Raw genomic sequence first — 20,831 nt, forward strand, 5'->3', positions numbered from 1 at the left:
AATAGATTATACAACCCATATTAACTAACATACATGTATTTACAAGGAAAACACTACAACCGTTTAACCGTATAACGAAACTGGTCACAAATTCGGATACTCTACAACTCTATATAGGCTCCCTGATTACACGTATGCTTTTTAACGGACCCAAAACATAAATCAAAAGCACATTTCAAACCATTTTAGCACTGCAAGAACTATATTTTATTTAAATATAGTTGAATTTATGAAATGCGATATTGAGAATTGTTGTAAGTGGTAGCACCGAATTCAGTTATTTCCATAAAGTGGAGGAACTCGAACAAAGAATGCGAACAAATACTAAATTCTAAATGTATATTTGAAACGGTCCCTCGGCTATCAACAAAACATCAGCTGACGACAAAAGTCGCCGTCTTCCGACGCTCGCCATCGCCCTTTGACCAGTGACTGTTTCATTGTTCGTGTTCTGTTCTCGGATATGTAACTGGACAATGGTCAGACTAGTCCACCACTGTCCACTTCCGCCGCCACGACAACGGAACGTCGAATACGGTAGGGCTAATTATACAATGTCAACGATTGTCTTCCCTATTGACTACCTCTGTTATATCGACAAACATTTTCACTAAACAAGAATACCTAACAATGAATGATAAATTCTGACGTCCACGTACTAATCGATGTCCAGTCATAATATTGATTTAATATGATATAACATAATATTCTGTAATATTGATGTCGCACTGTGCAAATGCAATGTTTCAATCGCTTAGCGGGACATTATGACGTAATGTTTACATGATTTATTTTTAGATTTTGATAACTTGATTGTGTTGGTTGAGTATTTTTCGTCGACGCGCGGCGCTGTCAGACAGAAGTGACATCTGACCACGAGAAATATCACGCCCTGTAACTCTCTCGCTAATTTCTTAGATATGTTGGGTGGGGTTTGTCTGCGGTCACGCTAAACTTCGTCAGTCTACACATGTGTTTAGGTTCCACCACACTATATCAATATCACATGCTGCCCGAGCGAGGACCGTATGGAAACAACTCAAACGGACAGAGGCCTGTGACAGCTGTGATTGGATGAAATAGTGTAAGATGTGTATGTGTTTTAAAAGCACATCCACCCTGTTATTAAAACTGACCACAATTTTAAGTATTTAGTGCTGTCATTTTTATCACCATGGGTTATGCTTATGTGTGTACCTATATTTTGAAGTAGGTGACATTCGGTGCGGAGCTGGGGGTTGATGTGTTCCGCTTCCTGTGCTTGGCAAATGTGCCGGACAAGTTGGCCACAACTTGTGTTTTATTGTAGTTTAGAGGCCAGACTGTGCCCATGTGTACATGGAATGGCTGTTGATAGCCTGGATATTTTTTTAAAAAATATAAGGTTACTATAGAAGTCTATGGGAAAACATTTGGTGTTGTGTAACCTGTAGGGTTCGAGCACATTTCAGTAATTCATACTTTACATGCTTTCCTGTGTTTATTTCACCATGGAAACAAGTCAGTATGAATGTGGAGGCAAATTTAAAGGTAATGGGAGTAAAGATGGGGCTGTATTGAGTGGAATAGATTGTTCTAGTGTTGTGAATATGAACGTTGCTTCGTTTTGAGGCCAAACAGTGGTAATAGACCCCTATGGTGAGTTCTACCTTTGATTAATGGTTACCTGCTTCTAAATTTGTTGGAACTGATGAATTTGACAACAAAGTAAGCCAAAATCAACACTATTATAACAATGTGAGTGTCTGAGGTTATCCCCTGAGGGTCAAATTAAAGTTAAATGATAAGGAAAATCATGAAATATGTTCATTGCACAGCAGAACATGTCACAAACCCTTGTTTTAAATGTAAACATTGAAGCATATGGTCAGTTCTGTCTGTCTGACCCATTTTGCATGTGAATCAACTTAATTTTCTTTCCTTATTTTAAAAAAAATTCCCCTTTTTAACACATATGACTTTCAAAATTATTTTTTGTTTTATCTGCAACTGTCTCATTGCTGTTTTGGATTTTATGATTTGACATTTAATATAATAGCAACATTATTTTCAGCTTGCAGAATGCCTGTTGATGAATGGGGAGGTGTGTATGCACACATACATCAGAAACAGAAGCCTTCACATACAATGTGGTATTTCGACAAGCCGGTCTGAAGTCTGTTGTTGACTGCGTCTAATCAAGCACACGCCCTTTTCTTCGATATGTCTTACCACCTTGTAGCAGTTGCAGTACTTGGATATGTAGGTACATACAGTACATTTAAGTACCCCAGTCCAGTTAAAACACCACAATGTCTGACTGGTAACTTCCCCCACTCGGTCGTCGTCATCCATTGGAAGTTTCTGACCATGATCTCTTAATGCCTCACTGTGCAGTATTTCTTTTTGCCAGACATGAATTAAGGGCTGTACATGAACCCAAGAAGTTGATTAGATGTAAATAATAACAATTGATCCTTGTAGAGTGGGTCTGACCAGAAATTTTATTGACATGAGAGTGTGTGATGTCTTTAAATTATCTCCCTTGTTTACCCATATACAATATGTCTTCTTGTCACCCAGTAACCCATAAATTATTGCAGAGAAACACTGGTTTTAGCTGATACTGTCAAATACTGTTAACTGTGAATAGAAATATTCAGTTTTGGGCAGGTTAACCAATAAATTTCCAAAATTATGAGGATATTTCCACTTTGTACCCTCTAAACTGGCTTATACATGAAACTGTCAAGTCTAACAACCTCAAAACAATTCACAGTAAATAATTTTGATTTCCTGGAAGTTTTTAAAAGTCTTAGCTTGATGAATCAATAGAGTCAAGCATAAGTTCCTATCATGCTGTGGTCAAAAAGTGATTTCATCTGTTTAAGGGGTCATTTGCCTTGATCGACGAACAGGCGGCAGGGTACTCTGATCAGTGTTCCAGACAGCTAGGCATTATGCATCTCCTCACTTAGTACTTTTTGACAAACTTCATCAACCAGCCTTACATATGTCAAGATTCTAAAGCTGCTTAATGTGAAATCTCCCCAATATCTGGCCTATAGTCCATGATTTTGGTCGTTCAAAATATATTCTGGTTTGATATGATCTAGGCAGCCCCAGTCATGTATGGAATCAACCCATGACCCCCTTCTTTTGTGAAATAGGAGTGAACTCCCATGGTATATACATGATTTGAAAACTTTCTCTATGAAAGCAGAAATGCATTTTTGCAAAGCTTTGATGAAGTAGACATGATGTAACTCTTACACCTCTATCAGTGCAGCAAATCTCTTTATTCTTTTGCCATAATAGATATGTTGGACAGAAAAAAATATTGAGGTTTCATGCAGTTTTATTTTTTTTCTGAGAAGTTTCATGTATGTACAGTACATAAATCACAGATTGGCCTTGTGCAGATGCAGACCATTTTTTCTACAGGTTCCACCACACTATATCAATATCACATGCTGCCCGAGCGAGGACCGTATGGAAACAACTCAAACGGACAGAGGCCTGTGACAGCTGTGATTGGATGAAATAGTGTAAGATGTGTATGTGTTTTAAAAGCACATCCACCCTGTTATTAAAACTGACCACAATTTTAAGTATTTAGTGCTGTCATTTTTATCACCATGGGTTATGCTTATGTGTGTACCTATATTTTGAAGTAGGTGACATTCGGTGCGGAGCTGGGGGTTGATGTGTTCCGCTTCCTGTGCTTGGCAAATGTGCCGGACAAGTTGGCCACAACTTGTGTTTTATTGTAGTTTAGAGGCCAGACTGTGCCCATGTGTACATGGAATGGCTGTTGATAGCCTGGATATTTTTTTAAAAAATATAAGGTTACTATAGAAGTCTATGGGAAAACATTTGGTGTTGTGTAACCTGTACCCCGCATGGACATTGCTTCAAGAATATAGCGACAAGATGAAGAATGTGTGTCCGAAACACATACACATACTTAACACAAGAACCACAACTGAAAATCTGTGTATAATTGCACTTTTATTGATCCCATTATATATTATTGAACTAGTATACGATCTGATTTAAAATACTTAAAAAGAACACAATTGTGTTCATCCATATGCCCCGAGATCAAGCGTGATTGATATGGCTTCTGAAAAAAATCTTTACCTCATCTGAGTGAGTGGACATAGCTGTTAGCAATAATATCGACACAAATTATGGAGGCAACACCGAGATCCGAACCATTAAAGTGTCATAGTCAACCTGCAAAATGACATTACCCATAAAAGGTTATCTGAGAGTCACGGCTAAATATGTTTTCTCAAAACACCAACAGTATTTTTTTTTAAGGATCATGTGATATTTAGCATGGTTTCGCTGAGATTTAATGGCGGACAATTTATGCAGGATATTTCGAAGAAGTCAGGGTGACATTTTCTGTTGGTCGACTGTCACATCAACGTCAAGTCAAATTACCTCGGATTGCTCCACTCTGGATTCATTGTCTGGTTATCCGTGTTCTTAATGTTGCATTGTCGGGTCAATAGCTGTCAGCCAGCATTACATTTGGCTAAACGAGCGGCACGTGCCAGAATATCGTTATGACGCATAGCAGTCGGAGGGGCAGTGGGTGTCAGAATCGGATGGCAGTTTACAGTGGGAAAAGTTATAAATCATATATTTATTGTCATGAGTGAGGGTCCATTTTTTGTACTTGCATTTATTTAAGTATTCAAAGTATTGAAGTAAGTAAAATATTAAATGTTTCACAGGCACAATCCTTTCAAAAGTGACGAGGGCTGTAGGACTTTTACAAATAATTTTTGATAACAAAAATGGGAGCGAGGAACACATTTTTTCGCTCAGAAATACAGTTTGGAAAGTTTAGCGCGTGTTAATCAGTTGTAGATTCAGTCAAACTCGTTATTACAGACACATATTCTTATAGTGGACAAATGGCCTCGACTGGGACGCGGCAAAGTCAACATATTTTTTTTTTAAAAATGGCAATAAAAATGTTACGCCCACAAATTATAAAGAGGCGCGCCGATGCCCCAAAACGTTTCACTTTTTTTATTTAGCGTCATATTCATCTTCACTTGTATTATTTTACATTGCATATACCTTGTCCTCTGTAACAAAGCATTGTGGGGGAGAGCATGACACGGTAAATACTTGCCAGAAGTAGGTAGTTATACTCATAATGACTGTGTTCAACCATGACTTGATTCACATCCACGTGACCAAATCCAGTTTCTTGTGATACAGGCCATATGAGGCACGAATCCAGTCGTATGAGAAAGGTAAATAACTGATTTCTCTATTGTTTCCACTGAAATGAAAACGCGCGCATGCGTGCATGTATATGTGTGCGGTATGTAAGTTAGAATCTCGAATCAGATTGTTCATTGTTTCGTGTTATTTGTTTGTTTTTTTCTGGAATGAAAGTCTTTAGACGCATGCAACATTACACGTTTTCGGAAAATATTGATGAAATAACCAATATTCTTCGCTTAAGTACATTTTATTTTATTGTTGCTAGTACTAAGATGATATATTTGTGGATGTAATATGTTGGCCGAAGTCTGAATTAAGTTTGTGAATGACATGAAACTATTCCCATAGTTTAATCAAGTGGAACACTTCCTGATCTTCTATTGTTCTTCGTATTCTCCAGTTTCTGATCAAGTTTTACGCGGAAGCTTATGAAAGGCACACAGTATCAATTAGCATTTCCTTTAGCTCAACCATTATTAATATCGGACATCGAGCAAATTGTTTCCGGAGTAACCATTGGCAACAGTCGCTGACAACACGTATTCATGCTTTGGACGTAAAACATTAGCACATGACCTAAAATCTTGATTGTCATTTACTGGGTCACAGATGATAAATGCACCCTCTTAGACTAAATGTGTTACTTTCTTTTTGGTTGTCATGGAGTTAAGAAACCATAGTTACAACTGTATTAGCTGGATGTCAGTGCGAGCTCCTGTACAGCTTGCAAGTTTCCAGCTTATACACACAAAGGCTCATCTAAATACGTTACGTATCAATATACGTGAAAAACGAAATGGCACGTGTAGTTGTTTACAGCACTACCATCAGCATATCTTCACATGTTGTAGAAAACCGCGATTCAAGTCGGCACCATCAAATAACGTATGTTTGAGTTAGTGAGTTGTGTTCTATACGTCGCATTTAGCAATAATCCAGTAATTGCACGACCGGGGACACCAGGGTTGTGCTTCACACATTGGACCCATGTGAGAAGTAGAACCCGGGACTTCGGTATAACTAGAAAACGTGTAACCATTAGGCTAATCCCCACCCCCCTTGTTTAAGTTAATCAACTTTCTTCTTATAGTGGTATTTTATTCAAGAAGTTGTTATGGTGAAAAGGAGCAAGTCACATGTATGAGGACAGTGTCTTTATTGCAATGGACGAGGCGTTTGGGTGTAGATGCCAACACCGTTATCAAGTGATGCACAACATTATATATATGCGCAAGGAAAATATACAGTGGAAGTCCTCATAACCGGAATCTGGCATGGTCTCGGCAGAAGCTAGTTAATTTATGATCACACATGAAGGATGTTTGATTGTATACAGTTGATAATGTTGATGGCAATACTAACAGTGTTGCATTCACAGTGAGTGAGTGTGGTTTTACGCCGCTTTTAGGAATATTCCAGCAATATCATGGCGGGGGACACCAGAGACGGGTTTCAGACATTGTATCCATGTAGGGAGTCGAACCCGGGTCTTCAGCGTGACGAGTGGGCTCTTTAACCACTAGCCTAATCCACCTGGTGGTGGTTATATAATTACAGATACAATAGACATATTATAAAAAGAATCAAGTTAAACACCGCTTTTCATAGTAAACCATGTTATGTCACTTCATGTTGGCAAAACGAACGTCGGAGAAAAATCGAACTGACACAGGTCCAAGTTCAGTAAAGACTGACTGTCGTGTAATCGGAGTGAATGTGTCATGCAAACCATTCACAATTAGCGGTGTCCCATCAGCCTACAATGGGCGTAGTTGAACATTTGGTCTCTGAATATATAATTTCGATAGCAACAAATACACCTGTATAAATCTAGACGGTGTATATATATATATATATATATATATATATAGAGAGAGAGAGAGAGAGAGAGAGAGAGAGAGAGAGAGAGAGAGAGAGAGAGAGAGAGAGTTATATATTATGTTAACCGAAATATGCTATGTATATGGGGTACAGTGTAATAAAGTTTTGTTATGTTCTGTCAAACCAGTCTTGATGCATGCATTGCAGTTTGACACATTTCACAGACATCAACGGTGATCAAACTTCAAAGCCGCTCGGCCACTGTCGACTATCACAATTGTGCGATACCAGCGTCACAAAGCGACCTTAGTCACATAAAATAACCACAAGTCTACATGTTAGAACATAAAGTTACCATCGTCATAAAAAAAATACTTTGTGAGACGGTCCACCGAACATAAATTTATCGTCGAAAAGCTGCACGCTGTTACTTTGGCCGATTCCTATAAAGAGCAACTCCTTACTAGAGGCATGAATGAATTAATTAATAGTCAAAATAAGCATGAATTAATTAATGAACAGTCACTATATGCGTGAATTAACTAATCACTTTGGCCGTCTGGTACTCGATAGCGCCAATTTTCCTGTATTCAAGTCAGTATTATATGGTCCCTGGTAGCAGATAACGAGCGTTTTGTTCTTGGGATTACTCGTTGGCCGCAATTAGTGTCAGTTATCAGCAATATACGGCAGTTGATATATACGAATTATGTAATACAGGTTTACAATCGTTTAAGGGTGAAACTGCTCGTTTGGAATTATATGAATAGGTTGCTATGACTACTCGATCATCAGTCTAAACGACAAGGAACAATATTTGTAAATAACACAATTTTTTTCTTTCAAATTTAGTGTTGTCAAATGTCCAACTGTTTGGACTAGACAATTACAAAAGCTGAATAGTAAAATAGCATAACTAATTCAGCAGCCCCTTTACAGAAACGTACACTTATTTCAAACAAATTGTAACTGACCCATAGGGAATATGAGTTTATGTTAACTGTTTTATATAACAACCATGAATTATTAAAGTTATTCGTGGCCATTTACGGTTTGGACTGTGCAAGGACAAAGTTGCTACCCTTTGATCTGAGAGGCTTAGCATTAGACAACAATCAGTCGGGATTAATCGTGACGAGAATGTTAAACGCTAGGGGTATAACAAGGGCGTGTTATTCCTCCCTCGTTTTCTGATGTGCCAGGGCAGTCAAACTGATGAGAACCCAACATGGATGCGTCATCGCAGCTAACGATTTAATTGAAGGTAAATTTGCATATGGGTGTATGGAGCCTGCCTTCGCCATCTGTGCGGATATTGTGTGAGAAAATTAGTTATTATGCGGTTTGTTTGTTAGGGCGGCATTGGCGTTGTCAGTACAGGCGCCGATTGCGTAGTTTAGATATTTGGTAGGTCGTCATTTTGTCCAGGGTATGTTACACTCACACCTGAAACGCGTTAAATAGCGGAGGTCAGGGGTCGGAGCTGAGCTATTGGTTTACTAGGATGTGAAACCGATCTGGTCTCGAGTGGTGTCGCACACACAACAAAGAGTTGTGAACACAAGGATGTTTATTTCTCGTCCGGATTATTCTGGGTCTTTGTTCGACGTTGATTGCACGTTCATGGGATGATGTGATTTCATGACAGAGACACAGTTTTGTATCCCAGGTAAAACACTGATTCTGTGACCGTTTTCTCAAACGTCGAGTTTTTTATAACACCATTCTACAGTACAGTATTATATGTTTTCAATTATTTATCGTAAAAATGATAATTTCTCGTCATTTGATCCTCTGTAACCCGTGCTTGTAAGGTGCGAGTAACGGGATCGTATGGTCAGGCGATCTGACTTGGTTGACACATGTCGTCGTATCTCATGTGCTCATGCTGTTGATCACCTGTCCACACTCGATACAGACCGCCGCCATATAGCTGGAATATTGCTACTTGCGGCGTAAAACCCACCCCACTTGACAGTTAAAGAAGGTGATGGCTTCGAGATTAACATGACTTACTTGAGTTCATGAATGTGCTTTTTATTGTGTGTATTGCAATATGGGTGTATGAGCATGTATTACCATGCACTAGGCGCGTTTCAAGCTATAACATGTCACACATTTTACACACGCGCGCGCGCACGCACACCCACATGAACACACCCCATATGTAACATGGCAACTGATCTCTAGTAGGTAACTTCTCCATTATTTGACGAACATTTAATCACTCAACGAGACATATTCTTCTTTTTGGGAGAATGTCCACTCCTCCTGCAGCGCACGACCAAGTTACGGGTCGCCTGTCTGAGACGTGGACGTACACGTCTTCCTGTGATATTTTAGACATGTTCAATGAGGGAAAGGTCTGGTATCACAGCCATCTATTCTCTGGATACTCTGTTGGTTCAACTGGACAGCTCACATTGCCCTGTGAGCGAGGGCGTTGACATCCTGAGAAACAAAAGCAGTGTTCGTGGTAGGTTTTGTGGTGTAGTCCAAATCTTTTGCGCGTGAAATTTTCATTACAATCCAGAATCATTTCAAGATTTCATTTTTTAAAATATGTTGCACATCCGAATCTATGCGTCCAAAACACGCACGCAAAATAATCCGGTCACTGGTTGTAATATATACCAAAATGGTGGTTCGACAACAACATGCTACCTATACACAAAGTTCATCTTGAATAAGCGTGTACAGTGATCAGGAATAAAAGGCTCTACTGTCTATAGATAAACCTGCCAAGTGTTCCGACCTCAGTTGAAGTGATCGTGAATAATTGGGCAGCTGCAATGGAGGGATACTAAAGGGAGGAAGATTTCTGAGATTAGTCTAAACGTAGTGTTTGAACTGAACAGAACAGCTCAGTACGACTACACTGCTCAGTGACGTTGAACACACATGGAGACAAGAATCTGTGCCCTTCTCGCAGCCCTTTGAATTAATGCTTGACATATGCAGATCGTCTTTGATAATACTCACAACTGTGCAAAAGGTTATCGAAATACGCTTCAAATGTAAAGGTGAAGGACACCATACTTTGCTGCCATAGTACGCGAAGGAACTCGTGTTCTTACAGCAAATACAACTATTGCAGAACTCTGCTACGTATACACAGTATTGTAAACAGTTCAGCCTAAAATAAATAGATGTACCATGCATGACAGGGCGGCTGGTTTCGTAATCACAAAAGTGCGAGGAACCGGCAGGACTAAGGTGTTTCGCAGACCAGGTTTCCTTCCAAAACATAAGAAGCGCTAAATTTAGAAGCATGAGAAAGAAACGGTCGGAGAAGCGAAATAAAGCAGACAGGACCAATGCCAGCGAATGCGTAATCCTCGACCGCCATATCTTCTTCTCACAGTCGTGTCAGAACTACAAAGAACCCCAGAGACATAGTTGTTGCAGCGACAAAGTCCCCCATTGCTAACCCGTTTATTTGCATGCTGTTTAAAGAGGTAGGTGCCTAGAACATGTAGTGCTTCTATGTCAAGGTGAGTGGTATATATTTATACACCTTGGCATGTTATGAGTGAATATGACTCGGGGTATTGTTATAAACAGATGCAGATTGTTTGTTTTCCTGTTCTGCTAATGTCTATATGATGCGGTCGTGTAAATGTATCTATAATGTGTCTCTATAATGACAATGAGTACTGTTTTTTCACTATGAATGATAAAAGAACGACTGTGTTTTGGTTCTGCTTTTCCCAGAGCTCGTCTGGTTTCCAGTACCTCTCGGAAATACAAAGATCAGTCTGGTTAAATCATGACTGCATGTGTTCAAAACTAAAGTGCACCCTCATGCACAAACCGAACAGATAGCAGAGTATGGACTACGTCATTCAACAGATACTGTTACATAATTATTATTTCTGTCTCGCCTGCAACGGGATGGTCAGTTTCAGCCCTAACCTGTTCATCAAATGATCGTTATCACGGGTCAACATGTTTCCTGCGACGCATGATTTGATAAATACTGGCAAGAATTTCGCGTGTCGGGAGCAATTATGAGCACCTAGCTCCCTCGCCTGTCTATAACCCTGAGATAAGATACCGTTACCATGATTAGCGCCCGCTGGTCCGGTGTATATAAACCTATATACCTTGTACACCTGAAGGAAGGTTTAGTGCCGTGTTTCCCGTTAGCCTGGTTGTCGGTTGACTAGGACTGGAGAATGTTGCCATGCCGCCCGAGTTTACCTATGTAATCTGGGAAATAGCTTCTAAGTTGTAGGTCTGACCTTTGCTGTTGATGTTTGCCTAGTTAGGTAAGTTTACCGTTATGTAGGTGTGCAAGACATGTTGTTCTTGTTGGATGGCTTGTGTAACCGTTATGTGTGCTGGGATATTTTACAACGATACTCTGTTTATATTGAAACATGGTAGTACGATAGTTGTTGTGAGTTATCGACTGATATGTAATATGTATCAGCACTTAAAATGTATTAGTGTTCCACACTGTGTGTGTATGTTAAATGTTTCGTTTCAGACACAGGATCTCAGGATTTAACAAAAAGGGCATCCAAGTACATGCATACATACCGTTACTTTCGAGGTCTTATTATATACTGTCACTGACTGAGCTTTAGCACTAAATGGGATACTTATATCTAGGTGCTAAGACCCAATCGGTGACTATATATATATATCAATATATATGTCAATATATACATATATATATATGTCCGGAGTGTGCGTTGCAAGCTCCTGCAGTTTCAAATGCGGCAAGAAATATGTTCTCAATAAGAGTGATCGATACCCCAAATCGGAAAATGTTTTACAACCCATCACTTCGAGAGATAGATAAATATAACATATCCTGGTTTGACTATATTTCATGTCCTCTTCATGACTATGCCAGTATTTTAAAACATGCTGGTAGCGAACGTGGGAGATAACGCATGTATTGTTGTTATCGCTCAGTTCCGTATTAACATACATGCATCATAGCATCATAATGTAATTAAACCTTCGGGGTTTTATTGAATGCAAATATTCATGGACCATAGTCTGAACTTCATGAAATCAAAACAGAGGAACTGAGACGTCTAAAGACGTAGGCATTTTTGTTACGTACATAATTCAACCTGCATATTTAACAGGTTAACACTGATAATTGAGTTGCGATGTATGGGGCTTGCAGAGCAAATATCAGCTTCTGTTAAAAACGCTGGAGTTGACTGGAAGCTAGACTAAGGCTTAGTCTCTGAATATATATAACTTTGATTGAAACAAACAAACCCATTTTAATTGAAAAAGAACCCCAGGAAGATCAGAGATTCTGAAACTACGGAAATGTAGACTTGCTATATTTAGAGCTTTAGCACTGCAGAGAGGGCTAGATGTAGGGACAATAATGTGTTTCTGGGACTGTGAGAGGCTAACTGGAAGCGATTTGTTAGTCGGAATAATGTTAGTAATCCGAGGCATGTTGTATTGATACTGGTGCAACAAGAACCATACATCTTCAGGTATTTATGTCTCCTTTAACTGAGTGTTCAGGTAATATTATCAAAGTCTTTCATTTTGAACTGGGACCTGCCTGTCCTACTTCACAGTCTGCAAGCATTTGCTTGTCACTGTATATTAATTTAAACCCCCTTAAAACAATATATATAAAAACATCCGTGAAGATCCAGGTTAGAATTGATTTGCAGCAACCCATGCTTGTCGTAAGAGGCCACTAACGGGAGCGAGTGGTCAGGCTCGCTGACTTGGTTGACAGATGTCTATGTATCCCTATTGTGTAGATCGATGATCGATGTTGATGAGTGTATAGTCTGGTGCTGACTCGAATATTTACACACACACTCACACACTCACACACACACACACACACACACACACACACACACACACACACACACACACACACACACACACACACACACACACACACACACACGTACATACATACGCCAACTAGTGTAACCATATGACACTCATTATATGTTTAATTTTATCTGTTTCAGATTAAAAACCCTTGACCTGCAGTGTCAATGACGTTATTGCCGATACAGGTTAGGACTTACTGACCTTCACCTACAACTTCCTCGCCAAAAGTCGTCACCCCTTCACCATGCCAGTGTTTGTTAATGACGACTACCTGTTGTTCGAGGCTGTGAAATGGGGCAAGCGAGACAAGGTCCGCGGGCTGTTGTCGTCGGGATGTCACCGTAACCTCCGGGACGATGGAGGCAGGACGGCTGTTCACTGGGCGGCTGAGAGGGACTATCTGGACGTTCTGTATCTCCTCATTGACGAGAAGTGGGATCTCAACACTGCAGACGCAAAGCAGCAGACGCCTCTGCTGATAGCTTGTAATTACAGGCGGGAGAATGTGGCGTCTTGTCTGATAACGCTAGGCTGTGACGTTAACGCCGCAGACATTTCATTCAACACTCCACTTCACCGCGCTGTTCGAAAGGATATCGAGACCGTTGCTGCAATGTTGTGTAAATTTGGGGCGGAGGTTGATAGTAAAAATGGGGCATGGTGGACGCCGTTACACGAGGCTGCTAGAACAGGAAACGAGACGATCGTAAAGATGTTGTTAGAACGGGGCGCTAACGTCAACGCTACCACAAAGAAAGGTTCTACGCCGTTTCTTACGTCTATATTCTATTACAAAATTGCTCAAAAGAATACTTACACTAGTCTGGACAGCATATTAAAGATGTTTGTCGACTCCCGATGTAGACTTAGCCAAAGTGACGGACAGTGGACGCCTCTCTCAGCGGCAATTTCCGTCGATAACAGTTTCATCGCCGCGTTGCTTATTTATGGCGGCTGTATGTTCGAAAAGCGTACTAAGTTTTCCCGTAGCCTCCTAGTGGAGGCGTTCACCCGATGTGAACCCTTTGTGAGCAGACTGATGGTGATGGCGGGGTACCAGGTTAACCAGGAAGAAGTGGACATGTGTTCACGGAGAATCCCCGCATTCTCGAGGACATTCATGAGACTGGTTGAACCCAACACCGACATCAGAAGTGGGCGTTCTGACCTACTAAACTGGTTACGTGAACAAGCCAGAACGCCCAAAAGTCTCTCAGAGCTGAGTCGAGCTTCCATCAGACATTCCTTGAACTTAGGAGCAGACGACACTTCTATTCTGGACAACATATATCAGCTACCCCTACCAGAGTGTCTGAAAAACTTTCTAGCCATGTCAGACTTTATTTCAGGGATTTTATAAATGTTGACAATTATTTAGGTAAACTGCTTGGAAAAAGAAAAGCATGCTTTTGAGAATGAATTGCAAAAGTTATCCAAACATCGCTATGCCGTGTCACCGAGACACTGCATATTCGTGGTCCGAACACCGCTAAGATACCCGTATCAACTGCATCACAATCAATAAGCACTTCTCTCTCTTCTCTCCTTTAATCTTTAGCCACAATGTAACATGATTGTATGTTTTCTTTTCCTCGGCAGTTTATGTTCTGTTTGGAAGTGTGGGCAGGTGGTAGGCATGGCGGTCTTGTGACTGTTTTGTCATTACACATATCAGTACGTCATGATGCCGTCATTTTCCCGCATGCGCTTCCATTTTTACGATTGGATGACCGTATCTAACGCACGGACATATACATTCTCGATCAGCCAGTGTGTCATAGCTCATATCTGTTAGAATATACACCCTGGAATCTACTCCACCATTTCCAAACTGATGTCATCTCAGTCTCTGTGTACTGACAGCAAAAGAAACGGAAGTTTCGAAAAATGAAATCTCATAACAGTAATCGTTCATGTTTATGTCTTATATTTAAAGACATGAGACACAACTAGAGATGCGTTTCTTTTGCTGAGCTGTTCAGTCTTTTTATAATTCTGCAAAAAGAATCTTTGATAGGGTATAGTTCTAGTTATGATGATGAATGTTTTTTGATACACTTGATGACCGAGGATGGAACAGATACGTCAACTATCCCTCATATACAAGGCTAGTCAATATACATTCCATCCCCTGATACCAATTTTAAGTGAACGTATTATATCTTGTGATAACTCAAAAAAGATATTGTTGTTGTAGTTATATTTTTTACGTCTGTTTAAGTTGTGTCAAGTCCATGTGGTTATGACCGGTTACGCTTTATTGACGTCGTGTGTAATCTGGGATTGCGATGGTATTGACATAAATCCAGAATCTTCTCTCACTAAATACAGTGGAAGCTGTCTAAACCGGCACTCATTGGGACTGAATAAATAATCCTGTTTAGACAATGTGCCGAATCGCAGAGCTGATGATAAGTGTACAAGTCACGGATGGGGTGTTATTTCATGCTGGTGGTGACAACTTGCCGGACTTGACAGATGCCGATTTTGACAGCTTCCGCTGTATATACTGCTTATATTTGGATAGGGATCAACCGATATGAGCGTAAATCATCCCTACCAAAAGCAAAGCGGTAAGGACGTGACTGAGCATTGACATTGTCAAAGTTAGCCATCTTACAAGAGGTGTCTAGTGACATCGCTTATACAACGTTGAATACAAATTGTATTAGCATATAAGACCGGGGGTCATATTGCCACTGCATACATATAACGGATGGCGCAAAGAGGTGTCTGTGAATTTCTGAGAGTACCTTCTGAGAAGGTTAGAAAGTCGTTTAGCTTACATGAATTGTGTTCAGTAGTCAGGGAAAATTGAGCTTTTGCTCTGGTTGTTGTGCAATATCATCTGTTTTATGGGCGTTCTGTTGACTGTGCATGATGCATCGATACTCAAAGTGCAAGGTGTGAATGCTTTAACCCACTGTATCCCCACATGCCCCTTATGCTGCACCAGGGACGTTTACGTTAATGACTGCACGCTGCATTGGGCCACATAACGAAAGATTTCTCGTCACCCATTAATTTAACTAGAGACTAGTAACACGATCGGGTGGTCAGGCTTGCCCCCTTGGTTTAAGTATCCCAACTGCGTAGATCGATGCTTATAAGGTTGACCACCGTATTGTCTGGTCCAGACTCAATTATTTACAGACTGACTCCATATAGCTGGTATATTATGCGTCGTTAAACAAACAAACAAAACAAAACACCACCAACAAAGACAAAACAAAACAAAAAGGTAAAACATCAAACAATAACATTCAACCTGCCAAAACATTGCAGTAATTTTTATTAAAGAATTGAAATGAATTTTCCCCCAAAAAATTATTGAACTCACTGAAATCCCTAGAAGTACTTCACAGGTGACATTGTCTTGAACTTCAGGGATCAATGTGTGTCCGGTTGCGTAAATATTCTTAGTAATAAAGGAAAGTCTTCCTTCTGCATGATTTGTTTTTCAATTTTGTCACATCATCCTACCACCTTCGGCCCTTGAAGATCCGGGTTAGAATTGGTCTTCAGCGGCCCATACTTGTCGTAAGAGGCGACTAACTGGATCGGGTGGGTTAGGCTCGCTGACTTGGTCGACACATGCTATCGCATCCCAGTTGCGTAGATCGATGTCCATGCTGTTGATCACTGGATTGTCTGGTGCAGACTCGATTATTTACAGACCGTAGCCATATATAGGGAATATTGCTGCGGCGTAAAACTAAACTCACTCACACCTCACTTCTGAGAAAAAAACCCATGAAAACTATTTGTATTCACCTTTATGCACCATATGACGTGCATGGACGTCTAACGCATATACAACTGCCGATAGCCGCAGCTTTCTTATTGGAAGAAATATGGTAATATAAAGGGAGAGCGGAACGGCTGTGTGTGTGTGTCTGTGTCTGTTTGTTGTCTAGGATGTCATTAAAGCTTAGTATTGACTGGCATTATCATCTCCTTGGTACAGTTTGTTATTATCTTGTCAAATTTAAGCAATAAACAGATGTATCTCTAACTGTTGTGATGTCCACATGTTAAACACAATTACGGCAAAATTCTCACACAGTGGAACGAATGCTCATCACCGCACGCTTCCAGTATTTCTGAGACAGTGGAGAAGAAGAAGATGGAGATGTTGAAGAGGAAGAAGACTGTTCTATTATTGTGTCACATGCTAATAAGCCGTACATGATGACATAATTAAAACGTTTACATAGCATATGGCCTTTAAGACACAGATCACAGTAAAACTTTTGTGCTACACGAAAATGTATATCGCACACACATCACACATCCAAATTCGTGAACACATACGTACATACATTCGTACATACGCAAATATACACTAAACGCCAAAAAGAAACGTTACCTTCCTACCTTTATCAAAAACTTAAAAACCATCAAGATATGTTTGAAGGTATTAGTTTACAAGAAAGCTTAATTCGGTTCAGCACAGCTTAATTCAAATCACGAAAACATGCGTGATATGATGCACAAGTACGAGAGATATGCCATGATTACCATTTGAAGTGAGAGTAAGAGTCACTGGGATGCTGTAGGTGGGGTCGACATACAGTGCTGTTACCAACGCCCTCGGATACCACCGTATCACGGTTAAAATACTTAGCGCTGCAGAGAGACTGAGGTCACCGTAGACAGACCAAGAAGTGGACGTCCAAGCATCACAACGCCAGCTGCAAGATAGGTACCTCCGTCTTCTAGGAAGGAGAGTAACGTTTCTTTGAGCGATTAGTGTGCAGTATGTGGTGTTTTATATAACGACTGACCAGGAGACCCGTAAAGGTCCCGGGGTAGAATAGGCCTTCAGCAACCCATGCTTGCCATGAAAGGCGACTAAGCTTGTCGTAAGAGACGACTAACGGGATCGGGTGGTCAGGCTTGCTGACTTGGTTAGCACATGTCATCGGTTCCCAATTGCGCAGATCGATGCTCATGTTGTTGATCACTGGATTGTCTGGTCCAGACTCGACTATTTACAGACCACCGCCATATAGCCGTAATATTGCTGAGTGCGGCGTAAAACTAAACTCACTCACTCATTACACCTAAACGCCTCGTCCATTGCAATAAAGACACTGTCCTCATACATGTGACTTGCTCCTTTTCACCATAACAACTTCTTGAGTAAAATACCACTATAAGAAGAAAGTTGATTAACTTAAACAAGGGGGGTGGGGATTAGCCTAATGGTTACACGTTTTCTAGTTATACCGAAGTCCCGGGTTCTACTTCTCACATGGGTACAATGTGTAAAGCACAACCCTGGTGTCCCCGGTCGTGCAATTACTGGATTATTGCTAAATGCGACGTATAGAACACAACTCACTAACTCAAACATACGTTATTTGATGGTGTCGACTTGAATCGCGGTTTTCTACAACATGTGAAGATATGCTGATGGTAGTGCTGTAAACAAATACACGTGCCATTTCGTTTTTCACGTATATTGATACGTAACGTATTTAGATGAGTCTTTGTGTGTATAAGCTGGAAACTTGCAAACTGTACAGGAGCTCGCACTGACATCCAACTAATACAATTGTAACTATGGTTTCTTAACTCCATGACAACCAAAAAGAAAGTAACACATTTAGTCTAAGAGGGTGCATTTATCATCTGTGACCCAGTAAACGACCATCAAGATTTTAGGTCATGTGCTAATATTTTACGTCCAAGGCATGAATACATGTTGTCAGCGACTGTTGCCAATGGTTACTCCGGAAACAATTTGCTCGATGTCCGATATTAATAATGGTTGTGCTAAAGGAAATGCTAATTGATACAATGTGCCTTTCATAAGCTTCCGCGTAAAACTTTATCAGAAACTAGAGAATACGAAGAACAATAGAAGATCAGGAAGTGTTCCACTTGATTAAACTATGGGAATAGTTTCATGTCATTCACAAACTTAATTCACACTTCGGCCAACATATTACATCCACAAATATATTATCTTAGTACTAGCAACAATACAATAAAACGTTCTTAAGCGAAGAATCATCGGTTCCCAATTGCGCAGATCGATGCTCATGTTGTTGATCACTGGATTGTCTGGTCCAGACTCGATTATTTACAGACCGCCGCCATATAGCTGTAATATTGCTGAGTGCGGCGTAAAACTAACCTCACTCACTTGTAACAGGTCGTTTTTTTCTGTTTGTTTTTTCATTATCATTATTATGCCTGTGCAGTATAGAGAATGCATATATTGTACTGCAGAAAAATGGCAGACAACATAAGTTAAATGGCTGTTGACTGTATGATAGAAGTATAAAGAAAATTTATATATAACTTGGTGAAACCTACAATCACACAAATACGGATATAGTGTTATATTACTTCTTTAGCGGCTTGCTGTGTAAGGACAATGCTAGAGGTAACCAGCCACTTATGAATCAGTTACGATACGGTAGACTTGCATGAGTCTATGAATCTCTATGGTAATAATTAATAGTATAAATGATAAATTCTAGAAATATAGATGGAAATAAGGTAATGTCCCTGTAGTAACGTCATGTGATGCTTCCATGGTCAATAACTGGCGGTTGGGTAGCCTAATGGTTAAAGCGTCGACGGGTCACGCTGAAAGTCCATGTTCGATTCCCCACATTGGATCAATGTCTGATGTCCCCGTCTTGATATTGCTGGATTATTGACAAAAGCGGCGTAAAACCGTACTCACTCATTAACTAGATGACCACTGTGCGTTGGCGCTCTGTTTGTCATTATAATCCGTCGGTAGTTACAGATCCATCCCCAAATCTGCCATCTTGACTTTCGCATGAGATTCATAGGGACGCCTCCGTGAATCCAGAATGAATATTTATCGAGGTCTTCGGTACCTTTTTATTTGCATCCAATCATCAGGCTGAACAATTAATCGTGTGACTCATTATTGAAATAAGAAATATTGGATCACTTGGTATTAGTCTTAAGGCTATTCCATGGCGTACATAGTCGCTTTACTACTAAAGCAATATGTATGCATTATCACATAAGGGTGTATATTTCCAGAGCGGCGAGGAAGTTTCAAATAGGAAAGATTTTAACAATTCTTGTCGAACAGGAACGTCAGGGCGGACGGAGGACTGGACGGCACTGAACGGGATATCTAACCGTATTGTCAGGAATATGTAAAAGTGAAAAACGATTCTATAGACTGTGCGGAGCTTAGATTTTCGAAGACCTCTTGGCTCTAAGATAGTCGTAAGTGCCATAATTAACTTTAACTTGCGACTATCTTCGTGCTGACAGGGCTTCGAAAATCTTCGCCCATGTTTCTAACTGATCCATGCTTCACGTGACCTGGGACGCCCTGTGCATTGCCGATCGTTAATGCTTTGTGTCTGTAGAAATCTCTTCTGCAAAGTCTGCAGATTGCAGACTGTGAGTCATTTGATATAGCGGCTACCGCCCACTGAGGTCTACCGTTCTGAATCATAATAAGTCTTTGAATGTCATTTAGAAGTGAAAATACATAAGAATGAAGATTTTTATGGATATCAACTTCTTTATGAGAGAACACAACGTTTCGGAGTTAATGCTTACTCCTTCATCAGGTGATTGAGAAAGGGATACAGAGGTGTATTTATATGTACAGGTAAAACAATAACAAAGTAACAAGTGGAATGAGTTAACGAAAGCTAGTATAAACAAGCACTGATGGGAAGCCGATAGTTAAGATAACAATGATGGAAGCCAATGGTAATGCATTACAGTTGATTGGATATGTTTACATAACATGATTGGGGATAAGGATGGAAGCCAATGGTGATACATTACGCATGATAGGATGATGTACATAACACACGATAGGGGGTGAGCATGTTTACATGAGGGTTGGTGATGTACAAACACAAGTATGTACTCGGGTAGATAGGCTATACATGATGGCCATCGAGATCCGGAGACAGAAACCA

At 40.3% G+C, this 20,831-nt stretch overlaps 1 protein-coding gene across 3 annotated transcripts; it reads left to right on the forward strand.

Moving 5' to 3' along the window:
• Positions 1–362: 362 nt before the first annotated feature.
• On the forward strand, positions 363–16,340 carry LOC137258839 (serine/threonine-protein phosphatase 6 regulatory ankyrin repeat subunit A-like). 3 transcript variants are annotated; one of them, XM_067796532.1, is made up of 2 exons: positions 363–537; positions 13,029–16,340. In XM_067796532.1, exon 2 carries the CDS (start codon positions 13,136–13,138, stop codon positions 14,249–14,251), a length of 1,116 nt encoding a protein of 371 aa, XP_067652633.1. In that variant the 5' UTR covers positions 363–537; positions 13,029–13,135; the 3' UTR covers positions 14,252–16,340. The 3 variants fall into 3 exon arrangements, with proteins under 3 accessions (XP_067652633.1, XP_067652634.1, XP_067652635.1); XM_067796533.1 differs by lacking the exon at positions 363–537 and adding an exon at positions 8,642–8,722; XM_067796534.1 differs by lacking the exon at positions 363–537 and adding an exon at positions 11,164–11,324.
• The last annotated feature ends 4,491 nt before the right edge of the window (positions 16,341–20,831 follow it).

The sequence above is a fragment of the Haliotis asinina genome, chromosome 12 (genome assembly GCF_037392515.1).
Source record: "Haliotis asinina isolate JCU_RB_2024 chromosome 12, JCU_Hal_asi_v2, whole genome shotgun sequence".
NCBI lineage: Eukaryota > Metazoa > Mollusca > Gastropoda > Lepetellida > Haliotidae > Haliotis > Haliotis asinina.

What these genes read in the sequence shown, in the direction of transcription:
- LOC137258839 (XM_067796532.1), top strand. Translation starts at nt 13,136, where the DNA reads ATGCCAGTGTTTGTTAATGACGACTACCTGTTGTTCGAGGCTGTGAAA.